This window comes from Cibotium barometz, chromosome 53 (assembly GCF_041138505.1).
Source record: "Cibotium barometz isolate CiBa-2024 chromosome 53, ASM4113850v1, whole genome shotgun sequence".
Lineage (NCBI taxonomy): Eukaryota > Viridiplantae > Streptophyta > Polypodiopsida > Cyatheales > Cibotiaceae > Cibotium > Cibotium barometz.
Window position 1 is genome coordinate 3,056,848 of NC_141098.1, and position 16,345 is coordinate 3,073,192.

General features: G+C 41.1%; 1 protein-coding gene across 1 annotated transcript in view; it reads left to right on the plus strand.

Annotated features, from left to right (window-relative positions):
* Positions 1-11,245: 11,245 nt before the first annotated feature.
* Positions 11,246-16,345, plus strand: part of FACE2 (farnesylated protein-converting enzyme 2) — a 75,183-nt gene continuing 70,083 nt past the window's right edge. The window contains exons 1-3 of the mRNA XM_086788992.1: positions 11,246-11,568; positions 11,663-11,731; positions 12,300-12,515. Coding sequence (XP_086645118.1) covers positions 11,335-11,568; positions 11,663-11,731; positions 12,300-12,515 — 519 coding nt within the window. The 5' untranslated portion in view covers positions 11,246-11,334. The remainder of the gene's footprint in view (positions 11,569-11,662; positions 11,732-12,299; positions 12,516-16,345) is intronic.

Below are 16,345 nucleotides of genomic sequence, written 5' to 3' on the forward strand. Positions count from 1 at the left end.
TTTTTAAGTGATACATATCCAGTTTTATGCCTATAAACTTCTGTTCAGGCGTCATACCATGAATAGCTGTTGGAGTGGGTGTCCTGCTCATAATGTACACAACAGTTGCTTTGCTTTTGCCCAAAAATAATGTGGCATATTCGTTTTAGCCATCAAGGCCCGTGCCACTTTTGCAATGTGCCTATTTTTTTCTTTTTGCAACACCATTCTATTTGCGAAGTGTACCTACATGTAAATTGTCTCTTGATTCCTTGCTTTCTTAGGAAATCGTTGAACTCATTGGGAGAAATATTCTCCCCTGCCATCTAATCTCAAGAAACTTATTTGCATTCCCTTCTCCCTTTTCTCTCCCACCTTTTTCCTACTCTCTACCTCTACTATCTCGCTCTCTCTCCCATCCTCTCCCACCTCTTCTCTCTCTCTCTCTCTCTCTCTCTCTCTCTCTCTCTTTCCTTCCATCACTCTCTTGCCTCTCTCTCTCTCTCTCTCTCTCTCTCTCTCTCTCTCTCTCTCTCTCTCTCTCTCTCAATCTCCCTTCCTCTTCTCTCTCTCCTCCCTTCTCTCTCTCTCTCTCTCTCTCTCTCTCTCTCTCTCTACCTTTACAGCTTTTGTACTTACTTCGTGGCGGTCCCATGGGCCGTTTTTCGGCCTCCCAAGGATGATAATATATTCTTCTTCTTCTTCTTCTTCTTCTTCTTCTTCTTCTTCTTCTTCTTCTCTCTCTCTCTCTCTCTCTCTCTCTCTCTCTCTCTCTGCCATGTCTCTCTCTCCACACTCTCTCTTTATCTCACCTCATCTTACTCCCATCCTCTCTCTCTCTCTCTCTCTCTCTCTCTCTCTCTCTCTCTCTCTCTCCATCCCCTCTTTATCTCTCTCCACCCTCTCTCTCTCTCTCTCTTGTCTCTCTCCACCCTCTCTTCCATCTCATCTCCCACCCTGTCCCCCTTCATTCCTCTCTCTCTCTCTCTCTCTCTCTCTCTCTCTCTCTCTCTCTCTCTCTCTCTCTCTCTCTCTCTCTCTCTCTCTCTCTCTCTCTCACACACACACACACACACACACACACACACACACCTAAGTTGCACGCGCTATCTCTCTCTCTTTATGGGCACCCTGGCTGCTCTCTTTGGGTGAGGAGTGGCCACCCTGGCATTACTTGCACAGCCTTGCATGTCATTTAATATCTTTGCACGTAATACTCTTTGCATGCACTTGCATAGTGTTATTATGCATGCATTTGCATGTGATTGAATGCATGTTTGCATGTGATTGAATGCATATTATTACTCTTTACAACATTCGCATAGTGTTGCATGTCACCAAATGTCCTTGCTAGTGATCCAGGCCTGCACATGTGATTGCATGTCCATGATAGTGATTACATTTCTTTTCATATGTTTGCATGTCGTTGCATACGCTTGCATACCAAATGAAGGTTCATGAAACTTAAAATTAAAGATTTCACTTTCCTATAAACAATGAACAATGTACAATCGTCAATGTAAATAATACACATATATAGGTTATCTGTATATACACACAGGTTATCTGTATATTTATAGTAGTGGGAGAGGTATACTCTTCTTTTGCACTTATTAAAAAAAAACTTTCTTCTTTTTTAATGTCAATAATAAAGTCATCTTCCCTCAAAATCCCACACCCCAATAATGAATACATCTTTTCTTACTTTTTTGGGAAAGAGCAAGCTGTCATGAAAAACAAACAATAATACAAAATCGAATAGGACAAAGAAATATTACATTGGGATCAAATATTGTTTCTCCAAAATAACAAATAACCTAAAATTTTACAAGGCGATTAAAAATGAGCATGCGAATTATAGTTCAAAGACCACTTTATTAACGGAAACAATCGGTCTACCAAAAGTGTAGCCCATGCTGTCACTCTTGAAGATCAAGAAGAAGAAGAGGCCTGTGGTTATGCACTGCTCAAAGTCTCAAGGGCCAAACAGCTAGTATTCAATCGTCAAGATTCTAGCTAACCATCAAAAGTGTAATCTCTGCCTATTGATTGATTCATGCATAGTTTGCATTCATTTATCTCTCTTTTCTCGAAGTTAGAGATAGATGAGATTCCATTTCTCCTTAATGACCACCCTACCTCTTAATCTTTCAAGGTTATTCCTTTGGGAATCTTTCATGATATTTTGGGTATATGTTAGCTTAGTAGGAATGATGGTAGCATTTATTATAAGTCAGGACATGTGTCTTTGCTTGATGTGTATTAGGAAATGAGGGTTCATGGTGGTAAGACTATATTACATGTAGTTAAAGCTACCCGTTTAGTCAAAGGTCTTCAAAAAGGATTAGCTTTATATGGTGTGAAATTAAACGGGTAGTTAAAGCTACCCGTTTAGTCAAAGGTCTTCAAAAAGGATTAGCTTTATATGGTGTGAAATTAAATACAGCTAAAAACAAGTCTCCAAAATGGGAGAACCACAATGGCTTAGTGAATATGCGGACCTATTCCCTAAGGAGCTTACATAATTCCCGCCTTATAGTAGTAGGGAAGTTGATCACGAGGTAGAGTTGGAGCCTAACTCTCAGCTTGTGGGGCCAAAAGAGCTTATAAGATGTCATTCCGAGAGGCAATTAAGTTAAAGGAGAAACTCTCTTAGTTAATTCGAGGGTCTAATTAACTTAGTGTATCACCTTAGGGAGAACCCATTCTCTTCTAGAAGAAAAGAGATGGCACCTTAAGACTTTGTGTGGATTACCAAGGTCTTAACCAATGCATCATCAAGGATAACTACCCTATTCCTCGCATTGATGGTAATTAGTCAATAAGCCCATCCTCTTCTAACTCATGACACGTGGTGATATTTTGGATGAACACCTCTATATCTACAATGAGTATTTTCATAATATAAAGTAAATATTAGTCGTCCCAAATTTGGGTCCAACTAGCCCATCCTCTATCCCCAAGTATTTTTCATCATGCTCTAAAATCGATGTGAATGCACGCCCTTGCTCAATCATTGACCAATTCATTATAAAGGGCCTCAAGAAAGACATCAATTTGACTTCTAGCAGTAATTCATGAAAGATGACAATCAATATTCTTAGTTTTACCTTTCTTTTTCTAAAATATCATTATGTCCGTGGGTCACTCTGATACCACCAAAGAGGCCCCTACCCGCTTGCCCTTGGGTTCACGACCACTTCGCATGCACGGATTGCCTCCACTTGGGTTTTGAAATTCCATTGCCAAGCCCAAGGGGGTAGTCACATTGCATAAGAACCAACATGGCACAAAATTCAAAACTTAAACAACATTAATTTTCCTTCTCCACATACAAGAGAATACAACAAGCAGGAAAAATAAACAACGATGCAAGTATGCTAATTTGTACAATAATATGCTCATGTAAGGTTCTTCCAAGAGCTTCATCATCATAAAACCTACAAAAAGGAAAGCATCAGACTCACCCAACCTACCCATCCATAGCTAATATGTCAACCACCACACCCCTTTTCTCCTTTTTACTTCACAATGCTTTGTCTATGGGGTCGACTAAGCCAAAGGGAGCATTGTTACCAAGGTTCACTTCAGACGGTGTGTATTTTGGTCAACCCCCACACACATGGCCATGATAATCTTGACCTCACTCAAGCTAAACTGAAGGACTTGAGCTAGGGTTGGTTATGCCCTAGGCTCACCATTCTCCACGACAAGTGCAAACTCTATTGCTACCCTCATCCACCTTATCATGCCGACTTTGAATTTCCAATATTCTTTATTGGTAATTATTTCATTATTTTTTTATCATAACCGCTATATAAAATCGTTGCAATACTTAACCATTTTTATATTCTTCCATATAAGGTAAATACTTATAATAGTTTATGTGCTTATTTATATCTCCCTTAACACAACCACTCAACACTTTACCTTCAAAAGAGTAATTATGGTACTTAAATAACATTCTTAATTACCATTACTCATAAATTAGTTATAAACAAAAATAAGAAGACTTAGATTAAGAAAATACAATCCTCTTTACTCACACTTCAATCCTCTTTATCAAAGAATTGAAATCTCTCTTTAATCCTGTATGCTGTCACAAAACCCTTGATTCTCTCATAATACAAGAGAGGGAAACCATAGCTTATGTTATAAACAATTATACACATTTAATTCATCCTCTTAGTCCTAAATTACAATTATTAAGCCCCGGACCCTAGCTAATGCTTGTACTGCTCATCATCTCCTAACCATCACTATACGACCCCTTCTAGCATCTAAGCTAGGGTTCCCACTAAATATATGTGCACCAATGGCTTCTTCTTATAATAGGGGCCATACAAATGTGCAACATACATCAATGTGAGATACATGTTGAGAGGTAGGCATTGAACATATTCTAACACCCCCCTCAATGTCCCCCCAAAGATGAACTAAGAGTGTTTTGGCCCAATGCCAAGTCCATGAAGATGTCGAGTGAGTTGTTCCTTCCCAAGAGCTTTGGTGAAGATGTCGGCTTAGTTCTACTCTGTAGAACAGTACTCCAGCTCCACAATCTCATCCTCGATCAACTCCCACATAATGATACTAAATCTCAATATGCTTTGTGCGAGCATGAAACATAGGGTTCTTTGCAATGGCCATGCAACTCTAATTGTCGCATCGTAAGGTCATGGATGACCTCACTGGAGCTCCCATATCTGCTAGAATCCTCCTCAAACATACTGCCTCACAAGTAGCAAAACAAGCGGCCTTGTCATCTCAAACTTAGAGCCAAGCCTTTCTCGTGTTTGCTGAATCAAGTCTTCATGGTTACTAGTGATAATCATGTCATCCACATAGAGAACAACTATCACATATTTGCCATCCTTTCTAAGCACATACAAGTTAGCATCAGATGCGCTTCTAGAAAAACCAATATCTTTTTAAAAAAAATATTTGTTCGTTGGTACTATGCCCTTGGGGCTTGTTTCAACTTGTATAAAGCCTTCTTCAACTTACAAACCTTATTTTCAGATTCGGGCAGCTCAATCTCTGGTGACTGAGCAACATGCACCTCCTCCTTGAGATGTCCATTCAAAAAAGCTGATTTACATCCATTTGAAAAACTGGTCCACTACTTATTAGTAGCTAAGGCAAGTACTGTGTGAATGGTGGTCATTCGAGTTGTTGGGGCAAAGGTTTCACTGACATTAAAACCTTCAGCCTATGAAAAACCTTGTGCAACTAGCCTAGCTTTGTATTTCTCCAATAAACCATCGGGTTTATACTTAGCTTTCCACACCCACTTGGTGCTAATTACTTTGTTTTGGTGGCCAATCAACCAGCTCCCAAGTGTTGTTTTTGATGATGCTATCATACTCTGACTGCACGGTTGCATTCCACTTTGGATCTACCAAAGCTGCTTCTACATTTGTGGGCTCCTTCACTAAATCCATTATCTCAGTCACATCAAGGCCATATTGACAATGTGTTCAAAAGACCTTCTCTACTCCTCTATTCTCTTTGATCTATGTAAGCCATTTGCTGAAGTTTTGCAACATCAAGTGGGTGGTTGTGATCAATCAAAGATCTGCCTTACCCACGTAGGAAGTGGCTATCCTTTAGGTGCAAGGGTAGGCTGGTGTGATTTATGAGAGTCTTCATCATTCGAAAACTCCTCCTCCTTTAGTTTTCCAGTGCTGCTTGGGCTGGGCACATGGTGGATTATTTCTCCATTTGATGATAAAGTGGACGCATCCCTATCCTCCATTGAATGTGGATGCTCCATAAACACCGCATCTCGGCTGACCATTATCTTCTTAGCCTTTGGATTAAATAGTCGATATGCCTTTGACTCTGTACTATATCTAAGGAAGATACATTTCTTGCTTTTGGCAACAAGCTTAGTTCTATTTGCATATGGTATATGCATGTAACATTCACAACCAAATGTTCAAAAATGAGAACATAAAGGCTTCTTACCTGAATAGGCCTCATATGGTGTGATTCCTTTGAGCTCCTTTGTGTAGGATCTATTGAGAATGTAAACTATAGTGTTGACTACTTTAGCCCAGAAAGAGTCTGGTAACCCTTTCCCTTTCATCATGCACCTTGCCATTTCCACCAGACTGTGCAGTTGTGGTGTTCCACAATTCCATTTTGTTGAGGTGTATGTGCAGCAATGAGCTGGCACTTGATGCCATGCTCCTTGCAGTATTCATTGATTTCTCCTAAAAGTGAATTCTCCTCCTCAATTTGTTCGAAACTTCTTCACCTTCTGTCCTATCTCATTCTAAACAAATTTATGCCATTATTTAAACTTGCTAAAAGCTTCAGTCTTATCACAGAGGAAATAAACCCACATCTTCCTACTATAATTGTCGACTAATAGCCAATGTAGCAGTAGACATCTTACCACAAAGATCAACATATACTAGCTCCTCTAGAGGAGACTTTGCTCGATTGCTGCTCTCTTATGGAAATGCCTTTTGTTGTTGCTTGCCCATCATACAAGCTTCACATGGTTCTTGCAATTCTACAAATGCAGGCAAATTTTCCACCATCCCCATTTTCAGCATCTTCTTTATTAGCACAGCAAATCCAATGTGACCAAATCTCTCATGCCAAAGTTTGCTTGTGCCCAACAGTTGTAAGAGCACTCAACCCGTACAAATTGTTATTCCTTATAACTTTGCCAACTATCTTCCCATCAGTATCTAGAATTTTTGCTCTTATTTTCTTAAAGCGTACTTTAAGGCCACGATCTGTTATTGTAGCAACAACTGAGAGCATGTTTCTCTTTATTTGAGGCACATAGAGCACATTAGGCAGCTTCTTTTCTTCACCTGTAGTTGCCACAAATGAGATGGTTTAAAACCCTTCGGCTGGATATTTTGCATTATTATCGACAATAAAATTGATGGATTCCTATAGAGGCTCCATGAACTATACCAATCCTTTTTGCTGGTCATATGTCGAGATGCCCCACTATCCAAAATCCATGAACATTTAACAACTGGAGCATGAGCAGATGAGCATACCTGGCTGATTCCTTTCCCTTCCATGAAGTCTTCATGGTGTCGTTCTTTTCATCAGCCTACTTCTTTTTTTAGTCTTTGACAGCGTGACCGTTCTTGTCACAATAATAGCACATACTAGAAAACTTCTTCTTCTTGGGCTTCTTCTTGTTGTCTTCAGAAGTAGCCCCACCTTTGTCTTTTGCATTGGGCATAAATGCGGTGTCACTACCATCATGGGTCTTGAACCGCATCTCCTCCTCAAATAGCATAGCATTAAATTCTTCAAAAGAAAGAGGCGTTACTCTAACCTGGGTATTTCGTGCTGTAACCAAGCCATCATACTTGGGCAGAAGAATTCGGATGCATCTCTGAGCCAACTCTTCACTGGTCTTTATGATTTCCACAGCAGCTATCTGGCCTCACAGATTTTTAATTTGAGAGATAAACACTTACGCAGCCTCTCCTTCAACAAACTTTTCAGCAGCAAGCTGATTCTCCAAGTTTTGAATCTTGGTATGATTCCGGGTCCAGTAATAACAGAAGTACACTAGACAATGTAATAGAGAGAATGAAGATAATTTTAAAATTCTGATTATACCAAACAAGAGATAGGTACAATATGATGGTGCTAACCACTCGTGTGCTCTAGTGAAGAGCTTAGATGGTGATCTAGACAGACTGTGGATGGAGGGCGTAGTGAGAGTATAGAGTATATATGCTTATAAGCATTGGATGCCTTTGCTTGCGCCAACTATGTCCATTTATAATGCTGTTGTTGCAGGTAGTGCGGTGAACGCGTCTAAGACGTGGGTAGCTACGCTACATTGATGCGGCTCATCGCCCGCGTATTCATAACGCGTCCCAACCAACCATCACCCACTAATAATGAAATTAGTATCCGAGGGAATATTCCTCTCAATACCTTTTTGAGCCGAGGCTACGACCCCAGCTAATGCCTATACCCCTCATCATATCCTAACCATCAATGGTCACACAACTACGATCCCTTCCAGCATCTAAGCTAGAGTTTCCACTAAAGATATGTGCACCAATGGCTTCTCCTCATAATCGCGGCCCGTACAAATGTGCAACATACATCACTGTGAGATATATGCTAAGAGGTGGGCATTGAACATATACTAACACCTTTCTCTACTTAAAAGAGACAAAACCCTAACCCTAATTAACCATACAAATCTTCAAACATGACACAATAAACCATAAGCACAACATCATAAGTTTCTTTACTCTATTTGAAAGATAGGGAAGGTAGTTTATCTCTAAGTTTCTTAAAAAGCATAAAATAAATGCTTAAAATAAATAAATTTAAGAAAAATGAGGAATTCTTATGGAGAAATTCTCACAAATGACCTAACTCTAGCAAGGAATGGATTTTAAAATAGCCTAATCACGTAATTCCACTTCTCTAATTTCTCCAATTAATAGAATTTCTATAACTTAATTTATGAGAAGGAGCTCTCTAATTACTGAATTGAGAGAGAGAGAGAGAGAGAGAGAGAGAGAGAGAGAGAGAGAAGAGTGAGAAAAACTCCAAGAAAGGGCCTATCGAGGCACTATACAGCACTCCATAACACATTAGCAACATAATTAAGCCTTGAGAAAAGATTAATTAATATTAACTATTGAAAACCTAGAGAGAAAAACCAAAAAATTACATACAAAACACTTGGGTCAACTTTGGGAGAGCAATAATTAGCTTTCTAGCTCTAGAAATGACTCGAATATCACCCGAGTGGAGGAGGTAGTGGTAGGAGACACTAGGCAACAAGAAGGAGAGCAAATTATGACAAAAATAAACTCATAAATCCTTGTGACGTAGGTACATTTTTTAAGCTTGGAAGTAAGGAGAACAAGTCTCCAGTCAGCCCAAATTCAACAAGAATATGGTGGGTGTGGTCACATAAGGAAAGGGAATGGTGAGAGGTAAGGTGAGAAGCATCCAGTCCTTTCCGGAAGGAGGTATAGTGGACACATGGATGGGGGATGGGAGGTATGGTGGAAATATGGATGGGGGATGGGCAAGCAAGCCACTTGAGTAGGTTTCCTAAGAAGGCCCCTTATTACTAAGGTTAACTAAGATTATAATCTGCACATACCTAGGTGTCTGAACGATCACTTACAAGGGATCAATAATTCATCTTTTACAAAAATCACTAAAAATAATTTATTTCTAATTTTTAAAATAATTTGATATTTTTCTTTGATTTCTTGCTAATGCACTATGCCCAACTTGAAATTAAGATTTATCAGTAACTCTCGATGGGTAGCTTAAGATTTTTTTAAAAGCTTTTTACCCATCAAAAAATCTCTTTTGAATATTTACCACACTGTTACCCCCCTGCAAGATTTATATAATATCTACTATTATCTGTCTATGAGTTTCAGAGATAAAAAGTAATTTTATATCTCATTATAATGAGCAACTTAAGAATTTATCTAGCCAACTTACATGATCAGCTTTGATAATTAAAATATAGGAACATCGTTAAATAAAATGGCTAAGGTCATTAAATATGGAGAGGGACCTTACACCACTTCTAAAGGGAGTAAACCTTGAGGTTCATCATCATGCTCTCGCTTATTCACTAGAGCTTTGCCTAAAAGATAGGACAGTCTAGTGCCTTTTTCATGAAGCTTACGACAATGTTTACGAAGTCAATTAGTGAATCTGGGGCTCAAATGACTGTCAATGGCTCTCATTTCCAGGTGTTTCGATGTTCTTGTACTCACATTTATGTTTAGTTAGATCAATTTGTGTTTAGTTAGCTTATTTCATGTTTACTTGGCTCATTCATCCCAAAAGCTCCTCATTGGAGGTGGATTTGAACATTTATGTTTAGTTGGATCAATTTGTGTTTAGTTAGCCTATTTCATGTTTACTTGGCTCATTTCACCAAAGCTCCTCGTTGGAGGTGAATTTGAAGGAGTTTTACCTTCTTAACAGGGAAGCGCTCTATTGTTTGCTAAGACCAAAGGCTGGGTGGGTTTAAGAAAGTGTGGTTTAATGTGCTTTAATCGATGATATTATTGTTTCCCATAATTAGTCCAAATTGGGTTTACATCAAGAGTTTACGGTGAAGTAGGTCTGTAATTGCTTTCAGACTTGCTTTAGACACATTTATTTGAAACTGATTTCAGACACGTTCTTCTGCTCAAGCTATAACAAAAACTTCTTCTTTTTTAGTTTTGAGTTTTTTCCCCCCCCTAAGCTTATGTCTTTAGGTTTTGCCTCTAGACTCGCATCTAGGCTCGTATATGGAGATTCTTCACCTCTACAGGCTCACATCTTGCTCATATCTACAGACTCACATATACAAATTCACGTGTGGTGGCTTATGCCTTTTTTATATAAACTAAGCTCACATCTTTTATTTTTATGCAATAGGCCTACCTGAGGAACATACTTTTATGTAATATGCCATTAGATTGGACGAATGGGAACTTAAGAGCCCACACTGTTGAACCTAAACTTGAGGATGAGGAGGATAAGCCATGCCCCATTGAGCAATCTCACTCTATAACCAACATCCAAAAATGCCCATGAACAAGCTAAGGCACTACTTTGAAAGCGATAAAATAAAGGTCGTGTTACCTATTGTGTACAAGGGCCTTATGGTCTTTGCAATTTTGGATGGTGGTGTCATCATAATCACCAAGGATTGCTAGGAGGCCTAGGGTAGTGCACCACTCATGGCACATGCCTTGTAGTGAAGCTTGTCAATGGGAACACATTTAAACACGTTGTTCAAGGTGTATAAATCAAGACCTTCAGATTAAGCTTCCATCACACATTCGTGGTGGTGATGGATTTTCAGAGAAGAGGGTCATACATGATGATCCCCGAAAGGCCTTACATGAGAGAAAGACATGTTTGGGAAACCAATCACATTTATATAGGCAAAGGCAACTAGTCCTTGAAGGTATCCAACCGGTGGATATGTTGGATTATCGAGCTCCACCTTTCCAACTAGTAGATGTATTGGATATCGAGCTCAAACGTGTAGTCATAGGTGAGGCATCTTTATGGTCTTCGTGCACATGAAGTCTACCTCGAGGAAGCTGCTCAACCATGTTGGCTTCGTTACCACTACAATCTCTTTGGACGACTACAAACTCTGTTCCGTCGCACTGGGATAAGATAGCGATATATAGCTCTAATGGAGGTGAGGGCGAGTAGATGGCACCCAACATATGAGAAAAGAACTTCACTCTAAAAGAAGAGGGTAGCTACTACTCCTTTCGAGCTAGAATTTATTTGATCTTACAAGAGGCTAAATTGTTAACAAGTGGTTGTTAAGTGCTTCGGTAAAACGTTTACCCTGGAGTGGCTATGGCGTCGTTGGGAGGAGCCTCATGCACAACAGCAGTTTGCATTGCTCCCTGGCTTGCAGTTGGGGCTTGCGCCTCCATGGCTTTCCTGTACGTCGCTTTGCTCTACGCGCCCTCCCTGCTCTTGCGACTCCCGCCCCCGGCCTCCCTCCGTCAGCACATGCTCCGACGCTTCGCGGGAGCCATTGCAGCCACCGGCCTCTCCCTCTTCCTCACCCACCGCCTTCTCCTCCCTGTAAGTGCTTCTGTTCTCACTTCCAATTCTCATCATTTCTCTCCTCTCTCTGCATTGTAAAGCTCAATGGCCATGGCGTGTGGTTCGATTCCAGATCGAAGTGAACTCGTCTGTGGACATCGCCTCGTGGCTCAATGCTTTTGGACTGCGCTCTCATCATTGGGTACCTTCTTTGCTCAGCGTCAGCTCCTATGATCTTTCCATTGTGCACTAAATAGGTACATACGTACATACATGTAGATATGCATGTGCATTTGCTCATGCATCCGTGCCAATTAACACGTGTATTCACCTGTGTGTATGCATAAGCATGAACCCATGTATGCACCCGTGTATACTATAACCCATGTAACACATTTATGCACTGTACATGTAGATATGGATGTGCATATGTATACCAACACGCACATGCCCCTATAACACACATGCGTTTGCACTCATGTATGCCAACAAATGTGTGCATTAAATATGAGATTATCGTAGCATACACACAAAAGATACGTGAAGAAGAACTTATGTAGTATACCACTGCATCCTCATTCTATCTCCATGAAACATGGATCTCGAGTCCTTCGAGCGAGAAGCGCTACCAAGGGCAAAGGACAAACTTTTATTTTTTGTTTTGCATTATCGAGTAGCCTTAACGTCGTTATAGGCACTTGAGGAGGAGAAGCTGCCGGGGGTATTCCCTAACATGGGGTAATCATTGCAATGTGGTGTGTAGGAAACAGTGGCAAGCAGTTGTCTTCCCTCTCCTCTTGACTTCCCTGCTCTACTTGGGGCCTTTGACGGCGGAAGCATTGGAATTCTATGATGACTGGCGGGAAGGTTTACTAGGAAGTGCTACTGCAAACAGTGCCTACAGCTGGAGACATGTAACTTGGGATTTTCTCCATAACACAAAGTTATTGGCCTCCGATGTTCTTGCTTGGAGGAACTTTATTTTGGTAAGCGGCTCTCTTTGTAAAAGTGCAATGTATATTCAGTAAAATTGCATCACTCATTTATAGGACAAACATGCTGACAACAGGGTAGATGAACTGTTTCAATTCTTCAAACTAAGACAACGGGAATGTCATGGACAAAAAGGGGGAGGGGAGGCTTTCATGAAGAAGAATTTTGTAGAAAGCTGCCGGGAAAGGATTAGGGAATCCACCTAGGGCCTCTGCCTGTTTTGTGATAGGGACAAGAGGCTTAGGTGGATTCTCTCATGTGATCCCCCCAGCCACATTCAAAAACTTGGCCAAACTGTGTTGAAGCTGAAGTCACAGCAATCTATCTGGGTGATTTTGTGCTCCAAGCGAAACTACAAGATGGAGTGATTGCAACAAAGATAGGAGCGAGTTGTGGAAGAAATGCGATCGTTGCTGTACCAAGCCGTGTCACATGCTCCCGTTGTACTAGGGTGCCATACCGACATAATGCATCATTCAGGACACTGTGTGCTGCATCCCTAATTGGGCTTAGGACCAGTGTTAATTGGGGTTAGGATATCCTGGGGCTAAGGGGATGTGTGAACCCAAGGTTAGGGTTAGGGCGTAGCTGGGCATAGGGGCTGATAGGACCTGCCCAAGAGGCTAAGGACTAACAAGGATGAGGTCCAAAATGGCCTAGAGTTGGTAAAAAGCTAACTAGAGGCTTATAATGGCTAAAAGCGTAATAATAAAAGTAGTAGGCCAACTATTGTGACGAGTGAGTTTGGGCTCACTTATGGAGATTATGAGGAATCCTCACAGTGTTAGTGCCTACAAAGGCGGTCTAGTGGTATGGGACGCTAGGGCATGCTGGCAGGTTTTGGCTGACTCACGTCAATCTGGACCTTAGGCTCTGGGGTGGGCTCGAGGGTGGTTTTGGAATGGAGCCTATGGGGCTGGGAGGAAAGTTGCTAGCGGATTTGTTGCACCTTATTAGGATTTCCAGGTATGCATATGCCAAATATGCCACCATATATACCTTTTAAGAGGCTGTTCCTACACGAGACTTATACATACTAGTGGTTGTTCACACATTGGAACCTCTTTATTTAAGTCTTACATTTAGTGCTAGTTTACTCAACCATCTAGCACTTGTTTATCCCACATTAATCACTACTAATATTTAACAGGAATCATCTCTTAAATTGGGACATCTGGCATGACAGTGGATCAAAGTGAGACAAGTGGCCTCACACTTGTCACATCAGCTCTACACTTGTTATTTTAGCTTCTACTTGCCATTCTAGCTCATGAGAGCCCCAAATCTATAAATTGCAGCCCTCTTTCTTCAGATGAGCAGGCTCTATTGCTGCAAACTAGCCTCTACCATTTTGGCTACTCCATAGCTAAGGCTCCCTACCACCTCTACAGGCTGCCCTAATGTTGGTTGCTATCTTTCTCTCTCTCTCTCTCTCTTAGGCTTCCCATAAAGTATACTGACTGTTGGGGATTGCCTTGAAGGCCTCCATCGTGAATAAATATTAAAGGCAAGGGTATTTGATCATTGTATTATGATTTTCAGCCACTGGGCATTTGTCTTTTTAATTGGTTATATATTCATTGGACACTTGCTACTGCAATTGGGCATGTATTTGAGCCATTGGACACTTGTTATTGCCATTGGGGTATGGTATCTCAGCCATATTGGTTTATGGATAGTTTATTGGGTCTATTGATGAGCCTTATTGGTTCATGTACTACTTTATGGGCTTATGATTCAGCCATATGTACAGCTTTATGGGTGTACGATTAAGCCATACATGTTCATGGACAGCTTATGGGCTTACAGTTGTATGGGCTATTTGATAAGCCATGTTGGTCGGTATCCACACGGAATAGACATATTCTTGGCATTTTCATGGGCCTTTTTGATAACAGTTTGTGTATATGAATTATTCATTGTTGTATGTGGATACCTCTGGAGCGTGTGCTCCCTCAAAGCTTGTACATGATATTTTTCTCCTTGGGTAATAAAATACTCCAATGGGAAGAGGGGTGGGGGGGGTCTGCCCATTCTAGTCTCTATGTGGTGTCAGATGTGCATATCACTCTTTATAGTTTTGTGGAATTAAGTGGCATATGTCCTTGATCAGATGTTTTTTGCAAGAAAGCCATGAGGAAGTAGCCTCAAAAGCGTTCTTATTGGTGACTGAGCCCGTGTGTTTGGAGTAGAGCCAGAGCCTACCATTGGACGAGAGTCGAGGAGTGAAGGAGCATGGACCAAGGGTGCACCATGTGTCCTAGTGCTCCAAGTTTAGGAGGGGATGTTAGGTGCATCACATCCGTGAGTGCTACATGGACATGGATCTTACTTGCATTTGCCTCTTTGGCAAGATTAGAAGTAGAATTTGGTTGAATTGGGCAATTTTCATAGCGCAATAGGCACCCAAAGGTGTCTAGAACATGGCCCAATTGTTGGGACACAAGTTGGGCACAAGTGAACATGTTTGTGGTATTTTTGATGATGTTTTAGGTGATACAATGCACAGTGGAAGAAGCGAAAGTGGAAACACAGGAGAGACAGTGAGAGAGAGAGAGATGGAGAGGAAACATAGGTATAGACTTGCCCTCAATATCGTCAACCAAGAATACATGTCCTGAGCAAGAGGGGAGAAGACCTCGTATATGAGGAGGGACTGCAGCAAACAATGCTAAGCAATCAATAAGGAGTGAGGGTATGCTGGCTATATATATGCCTAGAAATAGGTAGCCGACAACTCACGACTAGGGAAAAAAGCTCCACGACTAGGATAAAAAGTGCCCAAGACTCCATAAAATGGGGATAAAATATGGGTAAAATACGTGAGGGGTGACCAACCCCTCAAGCTAACATGGTTAGTCCTAGAGGCTAAAATAGGACACCAAACAGGAAGCCAACAACAAGGAGATGATGTCTAACACCCCCTCTCAGTGCCGGATGCTGAGTGAACTCCAAGAAGCTAGAGACGTCGTCCTTGATCAAAGATGAAAGACTGCAGAAAGAAGTACTGAAGGCAATGAAGTGTTAGGGTTAGGGTTTACACAAGCTACAAGCAGGCGTGGAAACCAACAGAGAGAGAGAACACGACTTCAGTCTATTGCTTGATAATCAAAAGTGAAGTACAATAGCCACATAATAGTGACCCTAAAGATAAGTGTTCACATGTCCGGCCATAAAATGTGCCGGGTGGACCAAAACACTTATAAACTGCATATAAGTGAAACTGAACTAAACTGGGGAAAAAACCTCCACTAACTGAAGTAAAAAGTGCCCCAGTAATCTACTGATGATCACTAGCACTCCTCTGGGTGCATACACAGCATAAAACCCAACAAACCCCCCTGAGTGATATGTGATCACTGTACATCATCCACCAAAAAGAAACAAATTCAAAGCATTGCGGAATGCTTCAAATTTCGGACGTGGTAATGCCTTGGTGAAGATGTCTGCCACATTCTGATCTGTAGGACAGTAGATCAGACTGATATCTCCTGCCTGGAGTCTCTCCCGAACAAAATGATAGTGAATCTCAATGTGTTTTGTGCGAGCATGAAACACAGGATTCCTGGCCACAACAATGGCACTCTGACTATCAGTATAGATAGGTGTAGGCTCCTCCACTGAAATATCCATATCAGTCATGAGACGACGCAGCCAAACACACTCAACAGTAGTAGTGTAGGCTGCTCTGTACTCTGCCTCACAATACGAAGTGGCCACTGTGGTCTGTTTCTTGCTTAGCCAAGAAATGCATGAAGAGCCAAGAAAGAAACAATTTCCACTAGTGGAATGTCTGGTATCAAAATCACCAGCCCAATCTGAA